The sequence below is a fragment of the Rutidosis leptorrhynchoides genome, unplaced genomic scaffold (assembly GCF_046630445.1).
Source record: "Rutidosis leptorrhynchoides isolate AG116_Rl617_1_P2 unplaced genomic scaffold, CSIRO_AGI_Rlap_v1 contig616, whole genome shotgun sequence".
NCBI classification, from domain to species: domain Eukaryota; kingdom Viridiplantae; phylum Streptophyta; class Magnoliopsida; order Asterales; family Asteraceae; genus Rutidosis; species Rutidosis leptorrhynchoides.
Window position 1 is genome coordinate 1 of NW_027266836.1, and position 22,837 is coordinate 22,837.

The following is a 22,837-nucleotide window of genomic DNA, read 5'->3' on the forward strand; positions in this document are numbered from 1 at the left end:
GCAATTTGTGCTGGTGGTTGTTGTTGATAGCTAAGGATATTATTATTCCTATATGGCGTCATGGGGTTGGAGCCAAAACTGATTGTTGGAGGGTAATAGGAAGAGAAGTTTCTATTGAAAGAATTAGAAGAAGTTAGGTCTAGAGTTATCGTAGGGCAAGTTGAGGATAAGCTGGAATTAGAAAAGTTGTGATGATAGAAATTATTATGATGTTTTGATGATTTTGTGGGATCTGACAGATACATTTTGAGTCCATGAAGCTGGTTGAGGGAATTACTACTTGTACTGGTCGACGAGCCGGATAAAAACATGGACACGGCTGCTGAAGTGGTGGACGCCATGGCGGTCGCCGCAACTGGAAGCGGGTGATTGTGTATTCCTTCATAAGTCGTAATTAATATCGACATATCCTCAACACTTCTTTGCACCTGATATACAAAAATTATAAAAAATATTTTAACAAAAACACAAATTAATTCATAATTAATTTAAAATTGTACATTTATATACCTGTTTTCTCACGGGGCATGAAGGTGCAACCGTACAACGATAATAAGCTCTAGGGCAAGGGTTTCCTTTGGAAATCTTTTGTCCATATTTCCTCCATTGGCATCCATCATTCATCTACATTAAGCAAAATAATTAGTTAATAAATAATCATGTATTAATATATATTGATCCATCCGGCAGATAAATTAAGGGTAGCTAGCTAGCTGATACTTAAAATCACGTTTTAATTAATTAATAAAACTTAACATTTATACATTCGATGATTGTCGCTAATATATATTGACACAGTTAGATTCGCGGCTATGAATGAACTTGACTAATAAAATTCTATATTTGTCTGAAAAACATTTATGAAAAAGATTAAGCTAGCGATCATGCATGAACGAGATAAAATATATCGATACTAACCGTTGGGGGTATCACATCGAGTTCTCACAGAAACCCTAGCTTTCTTTGCAGGGTTTTGTTGCGAAGAAGTCTCATTGACATTACTATCTTCTGATCCACTCTTTAGTACGGACTTGAGAGCTTTACATGGAGGCCAAGTCTCCTCTTTTGCTTCTAAATCCAAGTTACTCGTAGGGCTGGCATGAATATTCGATGATTTTAATATCGCAGGATCATGAATATTATCAGTACCGTCTGCTTTAGGCGATGAATTATTACTACTTAATTTGCATTCAAGCCCTAGACTCAATCCTTGATCATTAGTAGCAGTATTATTAATGTTAATATTGTTGTTCTTCTGATGATCAGATAATTTCTTTTTGGAATGATCAGCAAAGCTTCCGAGGCTGAGAGAAACAAGCTCATCAGGTTCAGCTTCTTCGAATAATATATGATCTTCATCGGAGAGATTATTATTAACTTCTTTTTGATCTTGCTTAACAATGTCAAAGAATTGAAGCTGCAAGCTCCGGTAATCCTTCATTATTTGGTTTAAGTGTGTCTTCAGTCTCTCATTTTCTTCGCTAAGCTTTCCCATTTCGCTTCTCGCTTTTTCCAGCTCATCAATATCATCCTACAGGCATTGATATAATATATATATATATGTATATCTATCATGTCAAGATATTATACGTACGTACATATAGAATCGAAGATGCTAATTAATTAAGTTAACCCCTTATAAATTTATACTCAATATATATATTCATCAAAATCAAAACCTCGATACAAATTACTTAACTTATAACTAGCTAGTTCAGTACATGCGAATTAATAATAAAGATGAATACAATTAAATTTAATCTTGAGAGTACTCCTTAATCAAATTTTTAATGAGGAAAGCTCGCTATTTTTTCTTTACTATATATATACGCAACATTAAATAATTACATTGTTAACGAGTACCTCTCAAACGAGACAACACTAATTAGAGCCTTATTGATGTACGCTACGTACTTTGATAATATATGAATATAATTTTTCTTTAACTAATTAAAAATAATTACCTGTTTATAATTGCAGCTTGAATCTTTTTTAGTAGGTAAAATTATTCCTTCAGTTGGCTTCTTCGTTTCCTCACCTCCTTGGTGTGGTCTTTTGTTCCCGACGTCCTAACAATTTAATTAAAGCGAGTGAATTAATTAACCGATCCTTTTCCTTTTCATCGGAGAGATTCTAAGTAGTATAACAAAAATTAAAAGTAAAAAAATAATAATCGAATCTATATATATATATATATATATTAATCCTCACCTTGGCTGCAATAATATAATTGATGTTAAGTGGTTTGCAATCTTCTTGTTCTTCTTCTTCTTCATTAGAGTGATTAGCACCAGAATATCTATTATTCTCGTCCTTCAATAGCCCCCATAACCGTAATTAATTAATTAATTAATTAAGCTCTTTAATTGATTTCTCTCTCTTAATTCTAGCTTGTTGTGATTGAAGCAATGGATTGAGAAGATGTACGTTATTTTTATTATATAGAGAGCCTGATCGTATTTTCAGCGTTTGTATATATTAAGAAATCCAAAAATATTTAAACAAATATCCAATTTGCACGAAACAAATATCCATGCTACACAAACTTAATTAATTCATTTATAACTAATTGAATATAGAAGCTAGAATTCAACTTTCAACATGTCAGAGAGCCGCAAAGAACGTAACCCCACCTAATACCTTAATTTATTTATTATTATCATTTTTTTTTTTTAAGTTATACCTTAATTAATTGGTCTTATAATAATATATTTATTTATATCATGCTATTAAATATTGGCCGGTTGTACAAACAATATCGATACATCGTTGAAGTTTTGTACAGTTCACTAGTTTCTCACGGGGCCAGGAATAATTCTTCTTCAACTTAGCTTAACTATATATATGCATACTGCTATATTGACTTCAATATATAGATATATATGGCTATTTACTCAATTATATATATGGCTATTTACTCAATTATAGTATTTTTTTATTGTTTTTGTTTAACGGAGTGAATTAGTGCATTGAGCTCTAATTTGAAATTCTATTCAAGGTAGGAATATTAGAAAATTGTATAAACTTCCCATTTCATCCATATAGCTAGCTAGCTAGGTGAAAGAGAAAGACCTAAATTGGCTTCCTAAAATTGATACTAATTTAAACTAAGGCACAGCTAAAATGCAAAATTATGGTGCTAATCTTCATTGTGAAATTGTCAAACAATATGAAATTAGTATATATGCATGAAGTGTAATATTAATTTTTTTTATTGTTTTACGTACTGTTTATGGGAATTTCTGGTGGCGCACGGAGTGGCGGCGCCGTCGTCGACGTCGGTGAGAGAGAGGGCCAATCACGGCTTTTGGATAAATCAAACAAATCGGCCATTTTAGGGTTCCGATCGATGGGAGAAGAGGGATTTTGGGTTTAATAGGGTAGTGGATACGGTTTGAACGCCGGAGAAAGGTGGTGGTGCGGCAGAATGGGTGGCGGTTGTTGAGAGAAAAAGAGAGTCGGGTTGGGTGGCGAGAAGAGATGAAGAGGGGATTAGGGTTTATTGTGTTTGTGTAGATTTAAGTTCAATTAAGATTTAATTAAACTTAGGATAATATAGGAAAAGTTAATATAAAACTAATATCTGAATGATAAAAGCTTTATGAAGCTTTACCGATAGACATTAATGGTGGATAAAATTACAATAATTCATCAAGAATCCTAATATTATATAGAGAAGTTTAAACGAGTAATTTCATATTTTCATAAATTATGTCTGAATTTTAATTGTTCATTATAAATATATAGATAGAAGAGGACATGTCCTCGTAAATACGAATGTTAAAGTTTAAGGCCTAAAATAAACACTGTGAATACATAGGATAGCAAATACTTTAGGAAATAAAGCTACTAAGTCCCTATAATCCTACCTGAACATGTGTAATGACTATAACGAGAAACAGGAAATTATAATTGTATTTTTTTAAAAAAATACCTGGACATTTGTGTAGAAATTGGAGAAAAGGTGGACATGGGTAGTCTAACCGAAAATAACATTTCCGGTTCTACCATGTAATGACTGTGATTAATTTAAGCTAAGACCGGAAACGTTGTTTCCGGTCCAATAAAAAAAAAAAAAAAAAGTAAGACCGGAATCATTGATTCCGGTCCAAGGAAAATGAAAAAAAAAAAAAGCAAGAAATGTTTCCGGGAAGCCAAGATCATTAATTAACATAGCATGAGAAAATTGAAAAAAATTCAAACCGGAATCATTGATTCTGGTTAAAAAAAAAAAAAAAAAAATTAAGACCGGAAACATTGTTTCCGGTCCAACGTTGATTAATCTAAAATCGAAAATGTTGTTTCCGGTCCAAGCTTAATTAGTGAAACCGGAAACAACGTTTCCGGTCGGTCTCCTTCATGTTCACCTCCTCCATCTACTGTTCACAAAAGTTGCGCATCCGAACGAGAAAAATGACCAGATTATTATCTATTGAATGCTTAAAATTACCTTGACTGATTTGACCGTGAGCCACTTGCTTTGAGGAGAGAATTTGACGTTGACCAACTTTGACCCACGTCTTCAAGTGTATATTTGTTGCAACTAGTCGATCAACAAGAAACTCAACAAAGTTCCGATGTCGACTTGCCATGGTAAAATATTTAGGAGATGCTCCGCCACCAATTTCACTAATACGTCGATTTTAAGAATTGCGTCTACATGAGACGGCAAATTAACTTACAATTAACAAGGAAACCAAATCGATGAAGCATATGTATGTGTATGTTGCATAATTAAAAATACAATCACTTGCTAGCTAGCGAAAGACTCGGGCATTAAATTAACAATTAATTAATGGCAATGGCAACCTTTGGATGATGTTAAAATGAAGATCAGATTCAATTCAACAATCATTGTATAGAGCAGGTCAACTCTCCGTACTTTAATTATTCTTATTACTACTTCTCATGGACCATATAAAATTAATATTAAATAAACATCTTAGTCTAATTGACAAACAAAAATAAAAATAAAAATCTTAGTCTAAGTCTAAGTAGTGTTTTAGTATATTCTTCCGTTTTATGAATTAGTTAAAGGATTACCTCAACAAAAAAAAAAAAAAAATACTAGTAGTAGTTAGTCATACAAAGCTCCATTAAATAATAATTGGAACAAAGGTAATCAATTAATAACTATATAGCATATATAAGTTAACATCTTAAGTCCCTGTTAACATGAGTTGGTTTGCTAAGACTAGCAGAGGAAAAATTGAGATAATTAATTAAGAAAAGCCACTACTATCAGAGTTCAGACCATACTATAGATTAATTAGTTCCAAAAAAAACTAATTATAGGCAAGTAGAAGGAACATATGTTGATTTAGCTATTGAATTAAGGTCAATAACAGAAGATTATTATGGTATCGGACAAAACTTAGGTGAAGTTACTTATATATATAGTTGATCGTCCAATCATTTAGTGACATGTGTATTGGTAACTGATCCATGTAGAGCCAACTCAGGTTAATTAATAAAGCTCGTAGCTACTTTATATCTTTAATTACACCATGTCGATCGCCATTAAAGCCGAATACGAGCGTAGATGCAGCTTTGTTGGAATTAATGGATCAGAAGATATTTTTGATAAATTTTTACTACAAACTATCCATCCAAATCCGTTTTCCGAAAATCAAAACCATAAATTTTTGATAAAAAATACTATTTCCGTCTTAAAATATATGCAAATTTTTACATGTAATTTATATTGAAAAATATACATTTATTTTAGGACGGAGGTGGTAAATAAATTAACTATTAGTTCTGATCCGTAACTAGATGATATTTGACTTCACTTACAAAGTTTGCATTATATAATTTGCTATGAAAAATGCATGCATGCATGCATGCTGGACGGACTTCGATCGGTAAAAACACAAAATAATCTTATAGATGACAGAGAGACTTTTTCAATTTGTTCCAATTATAATTTAATTGCAAATTTTATTTTATAGACTTTAAATTTTATTAGGAATCAAGTTATAATTTTAAATCAATTTTATTCTTTTTTCCTATTTTAATTAGAAAATCAAAACAAAATAAAAACGTAAAGATTCCTAATAAAATTCTACGAATTATTTTTTTGTAATATAATAATTTTATTTCTAATCAATTTCCTATCTATTATTTAAAAAAAAATATTCCTAACAAAATTCATGTATTCTTTTTTTCTATTCCTAATTAAAACGGGTACATCTACTATTTTCCTATTAAACGTGTATATTATGAAAAAAATAATCATTCCTAACTAAATTATAATATATATTATTTTTTTCTTATTTTTCTTTAAATTAGTATTCCTCATAAAAATTCGTTATATATTTTCTTTTCATTCTTAATTAAAACGGACACATATTATTTTTCAAACAATAGAAATAACTAAATTTATTAGATGCAATTATAAATTATATTATGAAATATTGATACATAACTCTTACCTTTTGCTATTGTAACGACCTGATTTTACGACTTTGAAAATCGCGCCATTAACATAGATGTGTAGTAGCGAATCCGATTTTTTTCCGAGCATTGGATTGCGTGCATTTGGTTAGACGTGTAGTTGACGTTGCGAATTCAGTCGCATTTATTCGATTCAATACGTATTGTGTACATATTTCATTACGTATTTTATTTTAGCAGCAAATTTTAATAAATTCATATTTGACATTATAAAATGTCGTATAATATTTTCGAGACTTAAGTTGTCTAAACCATTAACTTTGTTTTTCAACAATCCATTTTAAGTATTTTTACCTACATCGAATACCAGATATCATACCCAAAATATCTTGTATTACTACATGTGTTCGTGACGGAACGAAAAGTTAATTAATTAACTTTCAGCCGCCACTCATTTTTTTTCTTCCCGACACGAACCTACTCCACTGTCAATTTTTCTTCTGCAAGTATTACACTCCACCGACACTTTCATGATATATTCACTTCTTTCGTCTTCTAATTTCATCAGTTCACAAAACCATGTAATCATTAACTGTCCAAAATCCAACCTTCTCCGAATTGTCTCCAATTTCAGTATATTGTAGTAGAGACGACGAGAAGCTCGAAACCGGTAACTAAATCACGATCGGTCGAGTTGAAGTTGAACCGAAACTGAGTCAACCGCGTTTCGACCGAGTTCAAGTACCAGTTAGCTCCACGGACGCCGACGAGTCCATTCCAACTAACGTCACCGTGAATACCGGCCGGCCGAACCTTTCGAGGTAAAATCGGGTCACTTATAGTCATTTATTTTCAGCGAAAGTCATGAAGAAACGATCCCCATGTCATGTAGTTTAACATACTAGAAGCTTGGACCGTGAATTGAATTTTTTCATCGTCGACCCGATTTGATTAAATCACGATTACGGAAAATCTACGACGAATTAGTAAAATCTAAGCATACCATCGTGTTCGTATCGTCGAAACGAGTTGAACGAAACCGTACTTAAAGCTTGGCGTCACCGGAATCGGAGAAAACAGAGGCAACGGGGAGAGAGAGAAACCCGATCTGTCTCAAGGTTGAAGACACGGTTCGAACCGAATCGGTTCGGTTTTCTTTTAAAACCAGTTTTTAATGTTAAATTACCAGTATACCCTCCGTTATTGTTAAAAGACTGTTTTACCCGTCTGTTTTAAAATATTTACTTAAAAACCAACGAGTCAGATTTATGGTCAAAGGCTATTTTTGTCATTTCACACTTTTTAAATCAGACCAGTTCGGTTCATTTGAAACCAGTTCGGTACAGTACAGAACCAGTTCTCCCGAACCTAAACTCAGAACCAATCATTTATTTTTAAATCTTCGAACCTAATATAACCTAAAATATATGTTCCGAACGTACAAAAATTTTACAGTTATTATTATTAATTATATAGGACCTGATTATGTAAAATTTTTATCAAAAAGATTTATGGTTTAATAATACAATATTAAGATGATTTAGTTAATAACTATATGTATATTTTTTGTTTAAATAAATTAATTCTTTATAAAAATAAATTAGATTAAATCTGTTTGAATAAAATTTCATGTTTTGAAAATTTTAAAAATATTTATTTAAAATAAATATTTTCATTAGAGATTAATCAATAATCAATTTATGATTAATTAGATTAATTGGATAATTTAATTTTAAATAAAGGAATAATTTTTTTTAGTGATTAATTGGAGTTTAAAAAGTTTTAAAAATATTTATTTTTAGAAATAAATCTTTCTTAAATAAATAAATAGATAATTAAATTATATTTATAATAATTAAGTAGAATGTTAGAGGAATCTAATTTTTTACTTATGAGTTAAATTGATAAATTATTAATTTAAAATTCATAATTTAATTATACGAGTAGAATCTAACAAGTAAGACCTACGAATCTCACGTATTATTTTTATTTCTACGTCATTAGTTTAGAATTACGGTTAAAAAATTATCGATGTCATTAAGTCAGTAATTCACGCAGATCGAGACGAGACGTATTATCTAACAGCGAATTAATATCGAAATTTCAAGTATTCAAAATTAATATATCATGTAGATTCAATAGTTATTAACGTTAGTATCAATTTCAGACAGAATCGCACGAGCTACTCTATGGAGGACGTACATGAATACACGACTTCAACGATTGTGAGTTTTATTATAATTTCATTACAGTATGTTACACGTATATACTTGATGAATGCTATAGACCACTATGCCATACATATCATTTATGCATGATTTATGATTTTACGATTTCCAAAATATGGTGTAGTTACTTTAAAAATTAAATAGCCGTAGATGGCCTGGAGACCTTCAAAAAAACTCAGATTTTAATCATGTTTACATTTATAATTACATAAACTATATAATTGATATTCAAGTCATTCATGTATTATATATATAATTACAGAATTATTATATATATATAAATTATATAAGAACCCCCAGTTATCCATAATTTTATATTCAAGTAGTACCAGGTCCAACCAAGTAACCCCTTAGTTAGGTCTGCGCAGATGGTACGCCATCATTAGATATTGGCCTCATGTCTAGTATGGCTATCGGTATGTGTTCGAGTACCCCATGGTAGGTAGGAAACACTATGGTAGTCTGGCCACTATAGTAGTGTTTTCCCTGATTTTCACAGATATGATTTCATAAATATATACATTTACCAGCATGATTATACAACACGTAATACATATATATGTTCATAACATATATATTTCAGCATGATTATACAGTACGTAAAATATATATATTCATAATATATCACGTAAAATATATATATTCATAAAATATATATTTCAGCATTGTTAAAAATATTTTAGCATGATTATACAATACGTAAAGTATATATATTCATAATATATATTCCAGCATGATTACATATCACGTAAAATATATATTCATAAAATATATATTTTAGCATTGTTAAAATATACGTTCTGTTATTATATCAGCTAATCATCATAAAATTATTTTATGATTTGTTCGTAAACATGTTTAAATAAACATTTCATAATTTCATGATTTCAATTTGGTTTTACAGATATCAGTTCAGTAATTCATTCCAGATTTTATTCAGTATATGAAAACATAATGTTTTTATAATAACTCTAACTAAGCGAAAGCTTACAGTTTTCAAAAAACATATTTATATTTTCTTCAGGTTAGAAAAACAGGATAAGCTCGGGCTACGAGGCATAAGTAGGGTTCCACTTCCGCATATCAAGTCAGGTCCACGTCATGTACGGGTACCAACGTGGCACCGATCTCGATCCATAAATAGGGTCGGGAGCGGACGTCTCATATATGTTTATTATTTTTGAAAAAAATTTAAATTTAATAAGATTGTATATTTTGAAATCAAATTAAAACTGATATAAATTTAAAATAATTTTTTTATAAATTTAATAATTTTTAATATAAATAATTATTAAATAATTTTTTATATAATATATATTTAAATTATTAACTTTTAAAAATTCGAATTTTTTCGTAAACAAACTCACCGACTTAGTTAATCATCGAGCTTGACATGCAGCACCTCCCAATCCCATACGTATATATATATATATAATCCCATACGTACTTGAGAATTGCAGTAAATTTTAATTTTTTAGATATATCTCCAACGAATTTTATTTTGGCTATCTCTAGTTAGATTTTTTTTTTCTCAGACCGGTTCGCTGCGTGTCGAAGGCAAATCAAGGGTATTTAAAAAAGAAAACGATTCAATACGTATTCGATACATATATCATTACGTATTTTATTTTAACCGCAAATTTTAATAAATTTAAATTTAACATTCTAAAATGTCGTATAAAAATGTAACCCAAACCAAAGGACTAGTCAACCCTTAAGTCATATTTTTTGTAGCATCCACGAATCGGAATTCGGAGGTCTTTTTTTTTTTTAATCCGGAGGTCAGGTCACATATGGGAAACATTACGTCAAAACAAAAATTATTTAATTAGATGATATTAATTAAAATTAGTCGGAGAGAAGATCAATTTCCACGAAACAGTCAACAATATGTCTGTATGTATCGATGATGCAACGAACGAATAATCAAATAAAATTAATCAAAAGTCATAATATTTATTAGATCTTGCACATGCAAGCAAAATGGCTTTATATGCGTATGCGTGTTGTGTTGGTAAATCTTACCGTATTATTAGTATTATTATTTCTTCTTTTTTATTTTTCTTTCGTCAAAGTCAACTTTTCAAATTAATTGATTAAAACTTCCACTAGATATTGTTTTATACACCAGTTGTATTTTTTATCTACATACATTGTTTGATGTGATGTTCATAATCATATAAATAATTGTCAACGGATATAGGAGTAATACATTTTTTATCATCAAAAAAGGAGTAATACATTTTTTATTATTCGGATTTTCTTTTTGGGGATTGTGTGGATATAAAAACTGGCTAACCATTTGACGAGCCCATTATGATATGAGCTAAATGGGCCGCTCTTAATAAGCCCAGCCAGCCTAAGAGGTATATGCTCAAGCATGTGATTGTGGGCCCCACCTTCCGTCTCTATGTGCACGTGTGCTCATTACCTTGGTCCAAGTACATTTCAGTTCACAACAGAAAAGGAAAAGAATGAATCGAGATTTAGCGTCACATGATGATCAAGTCAAAACAAAACTACTCCATAATTGTACAGTAATTAATTCAGTGATATGAATATAATATATATATATATGTGATCAATCTAATTACTACTAGTGATAGGGTTTTGATTGTGTTTAAATCATCTTAGCCACCAGTGCACACACAACAACAACACTTCATTTCTATCTCCGTTCCACTGTGTCTGTGTTTGATCAATTCATCATGTATAGAATCGTCGCACGCAGTAGAGTGAAACCCAAAGCTCTTGAATTGCTCAATCTTTCTAGGTATGGTATGATATTGGTGTTTAATATATTCGATCTCAAAACTTCTGCAATTTTTTAGTTAAAATTTAGGTGATGTTGATGTTTATATCTTTGTTTGTTTGTATGTATGCCTTTGCCAGCTCCAGGAGGGCTGCTCATTCATTAACTTTTGCTACTGTTGAACCCGAGGAGATATCAAAATCTCAACCTGCTCACGTCCACAATTTCGGTACGATCACTCCACACGTCTTTGATTTGTCATGACCATGTGATTTAGCTAGCTACCTACCTATTGCTTTTCAGTTCTCGGAAAATGGATAAACTCTTCCGCCACCAATACAATCGTGGATCCTTTGAATGGAGACCCATTCATCAACGTACACGAGATTGATGAAAATGGAATCAAGGTCCGTCCTTTCCTCCCTCTAGCCACACTTTATTTAACTGGCTGACTCACTGTCTGACTGAGTGACTGATTTTAATTCCTTTCTTAACCACCCGCCTTGCAGCCTTTTGTGGAGAGCTTGTCTAAGTGCCCCAAACATGGTTTGCACAACCATACAAATCACCTGAACGGTTTGTGTTGCCCCCTTACACTTTGTAATTGGTCTTTAGCCATTGCTTTTAGATCGCAAGACATATGCTGCTAAAGAAGGAAAGAAAATATATGATTCCATCATTGTTTTGCTGCCATTATTAATTCCTAGATGGAGAATACTACAACTAACCCATCCTCTTTGCAGCTATCTTGCATATGGAGACGTGTCTGTAAAAGCAGCCCACATGCTATCACTGCCAGAGGTTATCATTTCATACTCTAGAACTTGATTGCAACTCATTGCGCTATTTTGTGATTGAATTTGTTTACCTCTATCAATGTCAGGTTGCAGATTTCTTTACTAGGTTGATTCAAAGGGTTGCTCCCAAGAGTTACCAACAGGCGTATGCAGAAGTTTATGTAACACAAAAGTTTCTTGAAAATTTTGGTGGTGATCAGGTAACTAAAAGTGATTTAATAAGCATACGTGTGATACTAAATATGGTCTTGATTCCCATTTAGATAGATACTGCAAAGAACAGTGACCCCCATGATAGTTTACTTCTTAAATGCATATCATCCCTGTATTTCTATAGTAGTAAAACGTGTCAATGACATTACAGTCTTAATAGTAAAGCAACTTCTCACTTGCAGGTTCGGTTCTTGGCAAGGTCTTTTGGGGTTCCTGGAAATCATCTTGGACAGCAAAGTCACGGTTTCCGCTGGCCTTATGGTCCTGTAAGTCTTCATGATCGTCAATCTAGTGTATTCAAGAACCTGAAATTGGTTTTTGTGTCTTTGTTACGTCTGCATGTTACCTCGTCTAATTGAATATATACCCAGGTTGCCATTATTACTCCATTCAATTTTCCACTGGAGATTCCTGTCCTTCAACTGATGGGTGCTCTTTATATGGGCAACAAGCCCGTTCTTAAAGTTGATAGCAAGGTATGCTAGCTATAAATGTCTTTGCTGCTCGCATTTGTTACTTACATGATTATCTAGCTAGTAATGGTACACAAGTTCATCTAATCAAGGTTGACTGACAATTTTTGTTAGGTGAGCCTCGTAATGGAACAAATGATGCGACTACTTCACCACTGCGGGATGCCTGTGGAAGATGTTGATTTTATTAATTCTGACGGGAAGACGATGAATAAACTGCTTATGGAGGTTTGGCTGACTTTTCCTACTTTTCCCTCAAAAGTCTACAATCTTTAAGTGATAAGAATGATCCGAGAATTTATATTACATATTTTGAAGGCTGAGCCACGGATGACCCTGTTCACGGGAAGTTCCAGAGTAGCTGAAAAACTGGCTCTTGACTTGAAAGGCCGTATAAAATTGGAAGATGCAGGTTTTGACTGGAAAGTCCTGGGGCCTGATGTTCATGAGGTTCACATGACCACATTTTTTTTTACTTCATATTATGCATGCTCCTTCTTTGACTTTTTATTGATCGAAGCAAGTGCTGATGTCTTTTTCTCGTATACAGTTGGATTATGTTGCATGGACATGTGATCAGGATGCTTACGCATGCAGTGGTCAAAAGTGTTCAGCCCAATCAATACTATTCATCCACGAGGTTAGGTGCTCTTTTTGATTCATTGTGTTTGTAAAAATATGTAGGGGCGTGACATGTTATGTGTTTTTTATGTTTTCTTTAATCTATATATCACGCCCTACAGAACTGGTCCAAAACTCCACTGCTGTCCAAACTTGAAGAGCTGGCTGGGAGAAGGAAGCTTGAAGATTTGACTATAGGACCTGTTCTTACAGTGAGTATGCTACATTTGGTCATTCAATCCTGTTATCTGATCTTTTTTTTTTTTTTTTAACACTTTTAAGTTATGTTTCTCTTTGTCAGTCCCTGGGAGCATCTTCATTTTTATTTTACTACTTATTCATTTTCCATTGCTATTGCAGCTTACAACTGCTGATATGTTGGACCACAAGAACAAATTACTTGAAATACCAGGTTCCAAGCTTCTCTTTGGTGGTGAGGAATTACAGAAGCATCATATACCAGCTGTATATGGAGCTATTAAGCCAACTGCCATCTACGTTCCTCTTGAAGAGATTTTGAAGGAAAAAAATTATAAGCTTGTAACTAGGGAAATTTTTGGACCCTTCCAGGTGAGATATAGAAAATCGAACTATATATTTTTTCTGCAATTTAGGGTTTGATATATAATAATAATTGGGAAACTGGAATTTTGGTCTAGATTATCACGGACTACACAAACAAGCAACTCCCGATGGTGTTGGATGCTTTAAACAAAATGGATGCACATTTAACAGCAGCTGTGGTGTCCAAGGATCCTCACTTTTTGCAGGTACTAACTATATTAATTTATTTGTAATTCACTCTCTTACGTTATTTTACCCCCTTGGCTGCCATGTCTGTCTTGTTGTTAGAAATAATAATATTTGTGGTTTATAGGATGTGATTGGGAACACGGTGAACGGGACAACATATGCGGGATTGAGAGCGAGAACAACTGGAGCACCCCAAAATCACTGGTTAGTTAGTGGAGTAATAATTAATTATGGATACAGAAGTGTCATTTTTTCTTTTCTGTGTTGAATTTATCGGTGTTGTATATTATATTGTAGGTTTGGTCCAGCTGGAGACCCATTAGGTGCAGGGATTGGAACCCCAGAAGCCATTAAGCTTGTTTGGTCATGCCACAGGGAAGTCATTTACGACCATGGTCCCCTCCCAAACAACTGGCAGCTTCCCCCTTCTACTTGAAACACCGCTTTGTTTGTATTCTTTCTAGGTATTGAATTCACATTTAAATTAGCGTTTTAGGTTATGTGCTTGAGTTGGACGGATATGGTATCAAAGTTTCTTATATTCTCTACTTTATCTAGTTTTAGTGCCAACAATAAAAGAGTAGGACAGATATGAAATGAAAATGACGAGAGAAGAATAAATTTTTCATTCCAGGAGGTTGTATGCGAAGTTGGGGTTATTAATCAAGGGACTTCTTTTTTTTTTTTTGAATTATTAATCAAGGAACTTACAAACCCGATTATTGCTTTATTTTGTGGTAGATGACTATTCCCCCCAAGAAACACTAATTTTGGGGGGTGTTTTGGAACAGTTTATGAATAGTACTCCGCCCACAGCCGTTCGATTTACACACATGGATGATCTTGGCCGCTGAATAGCTCTCCAACAGTGAATGAATAGCCCTTTGATCTCGTCCGCCCGCTTCTGCGTTTGGATGCATCTTGACCGTCCGTTTTGGAACTAATTTCGTTTATTGTGGGCTCACCCCCACATAATAATTCCCCCACCTACACTCCGTCCTTCTACACTCTTCTCCGTCGCGTTTCTTCTTCATTTCCCCTCTCCTATTCTCTTCCTAATCTGACGAATTGACCATGAGGACGATTGGGATTTGTGATTTACTTTGTATCATTTGAAATTCCATTTGCATTTCTTCTTCTTCGTCTGTCTACCCCGAATTAATTAGTTACCACAGAAAAAGACCCCGAATTTTTCCTCCCGATCGAGCTCCCTTTCAACGGCATTTTCGTCTTGCAACTTCGTCGACCTCCATAGCGCCGGCGATGCCTGTTCCGCCTTCGTTGCGAGCCGCTGTCAGCCTCCACAACGTCGTCGGAGACTTTGAGTTGTCGAGGCCACATCGCTGTCGACGATCTCTGTATTGATTTGATATGAGTTTTGTGTCCATTTAATATTCTAATTGAAAACTTCCGTCTCTAGACTTTCGTTGTTATATCTGCGTCTTTTGATTTTGGCTTTGTTGTTATTTTTTCAATCATCTATCAATTACTTATTGATAAAAATTTTGGTTTGAAAAGGTGGAGACAGACGTGTCTCTTGGTAAGCTTGAAATCAATGTACATTCATGTTCTTCATGAGTTGCAATTCGTTGCATAATGATGCTTAAGTTTCAGGTCTATTGTCCAGTGCTTCGAATTGATGTTAGTTTTTGGGTCGAATTGCGTTATTTGTTGCTTTCCATTATTGTTATTGATATGTTTTGAATTTTGTAATTCGTTTTCTTCATGTTTGACAGATTTATTAATTGCTTATCGTGTCAAGAATGAGCTGACTTGAGTGATTATCATATGGCTAGAAAATTTGTGCTAAATCTCTCAGTTGTCTGCTCTCAGGTCCTTTGATCGGTGGGGGCAAAGGAAGTTGTGTCATGCAGCACTTGGATTGGATCCAGTAATTAGGGCGATATCAGCAGGAAATGCAGCAGTCCTGAAGCCGTCCGAAATGGCTCCAGCTTGCTCTTCGTTTCTTGCAAGGACTGTCCCTCGATACTTGGATCCAACGGCCATTAAAGTCGTGGAAGGAGGAGTTGATGTCTGTGAAAATTTGCTACAACAGAAATGGGACAAGATATTCTTCATTGGTATGTTGAGTTTTCCCCTTCATTATTATGAATCTAGAACTAATTAAACACTTAATTTGTAAGTAGTTTTTGCATGCAAATGATATCATGCACCTGATTAGTGTAGATTGAAATTGTATTTGCTAATCAAAGTTTCCCTTTTTACGCTTGTGAATCGGATGAATGGTACTCTATAATTGTGCATTTGGAAAGTATATATATGTTAGGACCTAATCCATCGTTTTCTTTAATTTTATCTTAAGGACTGGACCATTTATGAAATCCTAAGATATACTCCTCAGCACATCTGGATTGCCAATGAAGAAGCTCTCAAGGAAAGTCCAGTGTTAGCATAAATGGTTATTAGTAGAGAGGTCTATTCTTCATGGAATTGGATTGGCCAGGTTACTTTTCTGTTATAGTATGAGTTATCATATTCAAGTCCTTTGCATGCATATTTTAGAAGTGGTCTTCTTTCGAGTTGGGGTTAGAAGGCGATGTTAGAATCGAGAAGGATTTAGGTCTGCGTATTAAGGATGGGTGTCCTCAACCAAACGATATTGTTCTATGTGGCTATCTCATCGTCAAATGTTTTGTTGGTGACCTGATACTGTTTCTGATATTATCTTTTTCACACTGACGACGTTATATTTCCTATGTTTGCTCTGTCTAATCTTGTGTTTTGGATATGAATTGCTGTTGGAACTACTAAAGGTCTTCATTATTTGCATAAAGGTTGCCAAAGAAGGATAATTCATAGAGATATTAAATCTTCTAACGTTTTGTTGACTGCTGATTTTGAGCCTCAGATAATACCAACGTAATTAATGATCTTACTTTTGAATTATGTTTATTTGATTGCCTTCTGATCATTTCATAATTGTCCTGTATACAATGTTTATAATAGATGTCGGATTTTGGACTAGCGAAATGGCTACCTTCTCAATGGACTCACCATTCAATAGCGCCAATTGAAGGAACATTTGGGTACACATTCTGCTATATGTAGTCCATTTTTTTGAATTGAAAAATTGAATTTGTCTTTCAAATTTTGACGGAAACGAACATGTATTCCTGTTTTAGACACTTGGCTCCGGAATATTGCGTGCATGGAATAGTCAACGAGAAGACTGATGTTTTCGCCTTCGGAGTATTTTTGTTGGAGATTATTTCTGATAGAAAACCAGTTGATGGATCTCACCAAAGTTTGCATTGTTGGGTAAGACAAATCCTAGCAACCCTTTTCCTTTAAAATTGTTCCACTCCATTAGCTGTCTTGATTAAAAAAATTGCATATTGAGTTACTTGGAGATTTAAAATACTAGATAAATTGCATATTGAGCTATTTAATCTTATCAGTTTTATAATGAAATTGAACAGGCTAAACCAATATTGAAAGATGGGGAGATTGAAGAGTTAGTAGATCCAAGGCTGGAAGGGGCCTACGATATAACACAGCTGAAAAGACTTTCGTTTGCAGCATCTCTTTGTATTCAATCATCTTCAAGGTGGCGCCCGACAATGAGTGAAGTATGTTGCTATATGCTAAGCTGTACTTTAACATTCATACATACTATATATCATAGGTTAGTTATTTTTCATATCATAGGACATAGTACTATATACTCATAATCATTAAAGGCGCATTTATGTGTGATAGGCGTAAAATTAAAATCAATATCAACTTGTGATTGTGAAAGAAAAAAAATATATAAGGAAAAAAATGACCTGGCATCTCCTAATGAACTGTTAAAACATTTTTAACTTCAACATGATTCAGCCATGTAATCCCCTACTTTTCTCTGTTTTTGTCTTGAGATTATTGTTTAGAATTTTATTTCAAAAAGAAAATGGTCCACGTATAGTTTGAATTAGTGGTCCATATTGTTTTCTTCTATAAAGGTTCACGTTAACTGTGTCGCCACCATTTCTATATACCTCTCTACAAGGGAATCAACATTATAAAGAAAGCTTTTATTTCTTATGACAAGGATTATTATTACCTCATACTAAATAGTTGTGTTCATGAATATATTTAGTTAACATATACAGTAGTTGACTTTTTGCTAACAGTGGCATATTTGTCAGTAGGTAAGGGCTGCATCAAGCAAACTTTATTAGATTTAGTCTTAATTTTGGTGTTAGTCGTAAAGAATTCGGGTTTTGACGCAATCGCCTTGTCCTGCCTAACCTATATATATGATCTTCAACTCTGGAATAATGTATTAATCAGTCTGTGTTTTAACATTTTCATACTGCTGATCAGGTTCCCCAGTCTTGAGTTAAATACGTTAGAGGATTCAACAATTTCAGCGATATGGGATCGGTCATCGAAAGTCTGGAAATTGGTGTTGGACGAACTATCTGATAAGTTCTACATTGACCCGATGGTACAGCTGGTGCAATATCTCCACAAGTTCAAGGCTGTAAGGATTTTTTTTCCCCATATTTTCTCCATAACTGTTCCAAGATTGGCATTAGCAATGGATAAATTAAACTAAACTTCTTTTTAACTAACACTCCATTTATACAAACAAGTATGCTCTCTGTCATACACTTTTTCTACAGAACATTTTTTGTTTGGTCTTCGTCTAATGAAAATTTTGGTCCTATTTTACAGGCACAAATCTCTTTGACCGCCTCTTTCTTTACCATTTGCCCATTAACCGGAAAAAAGGTAGGTAGACGTAGGCCCTCCCATTCCTTTTTTTGATTTTGTTGTAGATTTTTGTATGGTTGCCTAAAATATTGCTTTTATTTCAATTTTGAAGGCAACCAAAATCAAACCTATGTGGGTTACTGCACAACTGTTTATGCATCCTCTATATCTGTGTTTAGATTGTATTATTGAGTCTCTTTGCATTCAATTTTTGTACTTTCACACACAATCTCTGTCTCAATTACAATGTTTTCAAGAGCAGCTTTAGTTATTGAGTCTGCACTAAACCAGAAATTCCCTGACTTAATTAGTTTTCGTCTAATAGCCTTTCATTTTGTCGAACAGAGTGAGTTTATTGCTGATTGTCATAAGAGAAGGGCTGCTGTTGTCACCAAAGACAAAGCAGCCCTTTGGATGGATGGCTGCTATTTTCTCCAGGTATGAGAACAAAATCATCTATAATATATTAATATATAAAAGCCTTCCCTTGAATTCCAAATGTTATGGGAATTTTTTATTCAAAACTATTTTGCTGGAGTGAAATGCATTTTAACTCTTATTTGTATCCTGGCTAGGCTGAGCAGCAATTAAACTCGAGTTGGATTTTAATGCGCGCTGAAATTTCTGGAGTACCTGCAGCAGGTGAGTTGGTTTTTTACATCTCCAGAAATGCTTCCATATACATAGATTTAGAACATGAGTGTTGTATGATTGCAATTGTTTATTACAGGTTGAAGGAGAAATTGACAAGCTTGCAATGGAAGAGGATGGCTTTCGAAACTGCGTAAGTGTCCCTGATGGGGCACCTCCATCTAAATCCAAAGGATTTGCCACCTCAAATTCAGGTTTGCTGTCTGCATCTATGCTGCTGTTACATTTGTTTATTAATAATTGTTCAGTTTGGTGAAGTCTATCCTGCTGAGTCTAGATTCAAGCAATTACTTGATACCTTTCTGAATGATATTATCATTTTCCTCATGTCTTCCCTAAATTCAAAACATCATCTGCACTTAGTCATGACCATTCTGAAGTGTCTGTACAGACTGAATTTCGATTCTGGCAGATAGTTTATGAATTCAGTCCCTTCAGCTGACTCTGCTGGTTTTTCTTTTTTTTTGGGCAGATTTTGCTCTCTAGAATGTCCCTGAGCTCCTCCCTTCTTTCATGCTAAAAGGAGGTGAGGTGCCATGATATATCATTGGAATTTCATGTTCCCTGGTATTAGTGTACCAGCTGAAGGGCTGCTTCTATTTTCAGCCTAGGAAAAAGATTACACAAAAAACAACTCCAACAATACACAAGCAGTTGAAAGGCTGTTTCTGTATAGTTTCTGGTTACATGGATCGTGACTTGACGGGCCTGGCTGATCAACCTGGACTTAGATTTACAGTGCCACACATAAAGGTACTTCAAATATGTAAAACGAATTCCAGGGGTATATTTGAGCATTGATGAATAAATACATGAAGTTCACTGAAATTACTTATGTTTTTAGTTGACATTGTTACATGAAACAGGTAATCACTGTCTTACATTACTGTCACCTCAATGACATGCTTCACCATGACATTAAAAGGTTCAAACTTGCTGATTGATGATGAAGGAAATTTAAAGCTAACAAATTTTGGCCTGGCAAGATCATTTGCTCATGACCATGCTGGTAATCTTACGAATCGCGTCATTGCTTTGTGGTATAGGTAAGTTTTTGATACCTTCTCACTGCCATATTTAATTGTACACGGAACATCCTTGGATTGCTTGAATGAGTGGGCTTGCGTAGGCCTCCTGACGTCTATATTTGATGCTGATCTGAGTCAGCTATAGGGTCCTTATTCAGGTACTTTTTCCCTCAGTATTGTGCTGTTACCTTGTGTTTTAGTCACTCTGTTTATTTGTTTTGTTGTTCACACACACACATATTATATATCATGTAGCTATATGGTGGCTCCTTAAACTTTTGGTCATCTTACCAAATGAATTTGATGATTCAGTATATGTATATCTTTATATATATGTTTTGGTGGTTAATTTGGTTGCTCAAACAACACTCTATAGTTACCTTTTGCTTTAAACAGGACGCTTTGGACAACATCACGATCTACACAGTGATAAGAATCGTGTCATCCATCACGTTAGCTCCTGAATCTACCTTCATCGAATGTGTAAAGTTTACCCCAAGGTATCTACAATCAGATGTAAGCATTTTACTTTTCAACTTTTATTATGCTGCATACTTTTCATAGCATGGAATCAACTTTTCCATGAGCCGTTTTGAATGGAAACAGGTCCTATGTGAATTAGGTCTGTCTACTATTTTTAATGCTAGCTTTGGTTATAACGAATATATTATAAACATTAATATTCTATTAAAATATATCTTTGTTCTTTTTGGAAGTTTTGTTGCATCAGGAAAAAGGTTAATGAAGCTACACCATGTCATAGAAGAGGTGGAAAAAGCCATTGAAGATCATGCTGAAAGGAAAAAGATTTTGGAGTACTTGGTTACATCCTCAGTTCTACTCAAGTAATGAATTACTTATTCTTTCTTTCTATAGGTTATATTACTAATAACCAAGTAAAAGAAACAATTAAAATTTATTGACTTGAGATATTATTGGCAGTGCAGGAGGCAATTGTTGTCCTCCCTCATGTTTCCTTTGCAGTGAGGCCAAATCCGAGATTCTGGCAATTCGTTCTGATCGATGCAGATGATCTGACTGTTGAGGGTACCACAATATCAAAATACCTCAAGTTGAAAGAATCTATTTTCGACGAGAAATGGTTTGTGTGCGAAGTCTATATGCATTGCAGACAAGTTTAATTAATGTGCCTAATTTTTCAGGTTAAAATATTTTGAAGAGGAAGAAATCATGGAACATTAAGGGATCCAAAAAACAGAACCATGGAAAATCAAATCTAGATTCTTTCATTGATGATGATAGCTTTGTGCCTTGGAAAGGTATATATTTATATTATGAATACCAATGGGAAAATGAAATGCATTATATTGTGTTAGCATGCATTTCCATCAGTTAACAGTGAATTCCTGATTATATAAAAACCTCTCTATTTTGTTTCATGACGAAGCATGCATATCCTGTAAATGGTCTGGCATAAACACGACTATCGTCTATCTTTGACATCCCACGACATATTTGCGCTTTGTCTACAAAAAACCAATTTATCCAATTTTCTTTTTGTTTCACCTTAGAGAACTTATTTCTTGGATTGTTTTAAAACTATCTGCTTCAAGCTTTTACTTGCTGACATTCTGTCTTTCCGTGCTTCAGGGGTTGATGTTTTTCAGCTGGGGTAGAGCCTTCCCAAGGAGCAAATTTAGGTTCGATTCGGCTCCATTTATGATTTCGGTTAAACTCAGATTGAATTTGGATATTTATTCATTTTGGTTGTTGTCTTGCAATCTAAAAGTAGCTTTGAAATCAGTAATCACGTTTTCTATCATTGAACTATTCGTTTGTTCAAAAATTCCAAAATGGATGCTAGGATTTCTTTGCTTTCGGATTATTGTGAAATTCTTTTTCTTATGAAATATTGTCTTTCTGAACTGTGGCTGGAAATCGATTCGTCTTACAGACATGTTTTGCTTCCAAGGCCTTTTTTTACCTTTCCAAAGACGCAGATTCATTGTTGCTCTATAACCTCTGCGTTTACCACATTGATGCTCCAAGACATGAGGTTCGTTGGTTTAGTCTCGATTTCTTTACCTACTATATTAATACTATAATATGTTTGCTGAATATTAGTACTTTTCTTCTCTTCTCTCTTGCTGATATCGTAATGAATTAGTTGCAAAGAACAGCAGCGGAAACGCCTCGCGATGCAAAACAGTGACATTCATTTGGAACTTGCTGAAAGAAAAATGCA

At 33.8% G+C, this 22,837-nt stretch overlaps 1 protein-coding gene and 1 pseudogene across 1 annotated transcript; one reads left to right on the top strand and one right to left on the bottom strand.

Moving 5' to 3' along the window:
- Window positions 1-243: 243 nt before the first annotated feature.
- On the bottom strand, window positions 244-4,592 carry LOC139884872 (WRKY transcription factor 72A-like; the record flags this gene model as incomplete). Its single annotated transcript, XM_071868842.1, has 7 exons — window positions 4,451-4,592; window positions 4,204-4,217; window positions 2,212-2,313; window positions 1,965-2,069; window positions 920-1,531; window positions 511-624; window positions 244-428 (listed from the first exon to the last, which is right to left on the bottom strand). Coding segments are annotated over exons 1-7 (1,274 nt in total), but the record flags the coding sequence as incomplete, so codon positions are not given.
- A 6,740-nt stretch (window positions 4,593-11,332) lies between these two features.
- On the top strand, window positions 11,333-14,669 carry LOC139884876 (delta-1-pyrroline-5-carboxylate dehydrogenase 12A1, mitochondrial-like; annotated as a pseudogene).
- Window positions 14,670-22,837: the final 8,168 nt, after the last annotated feature.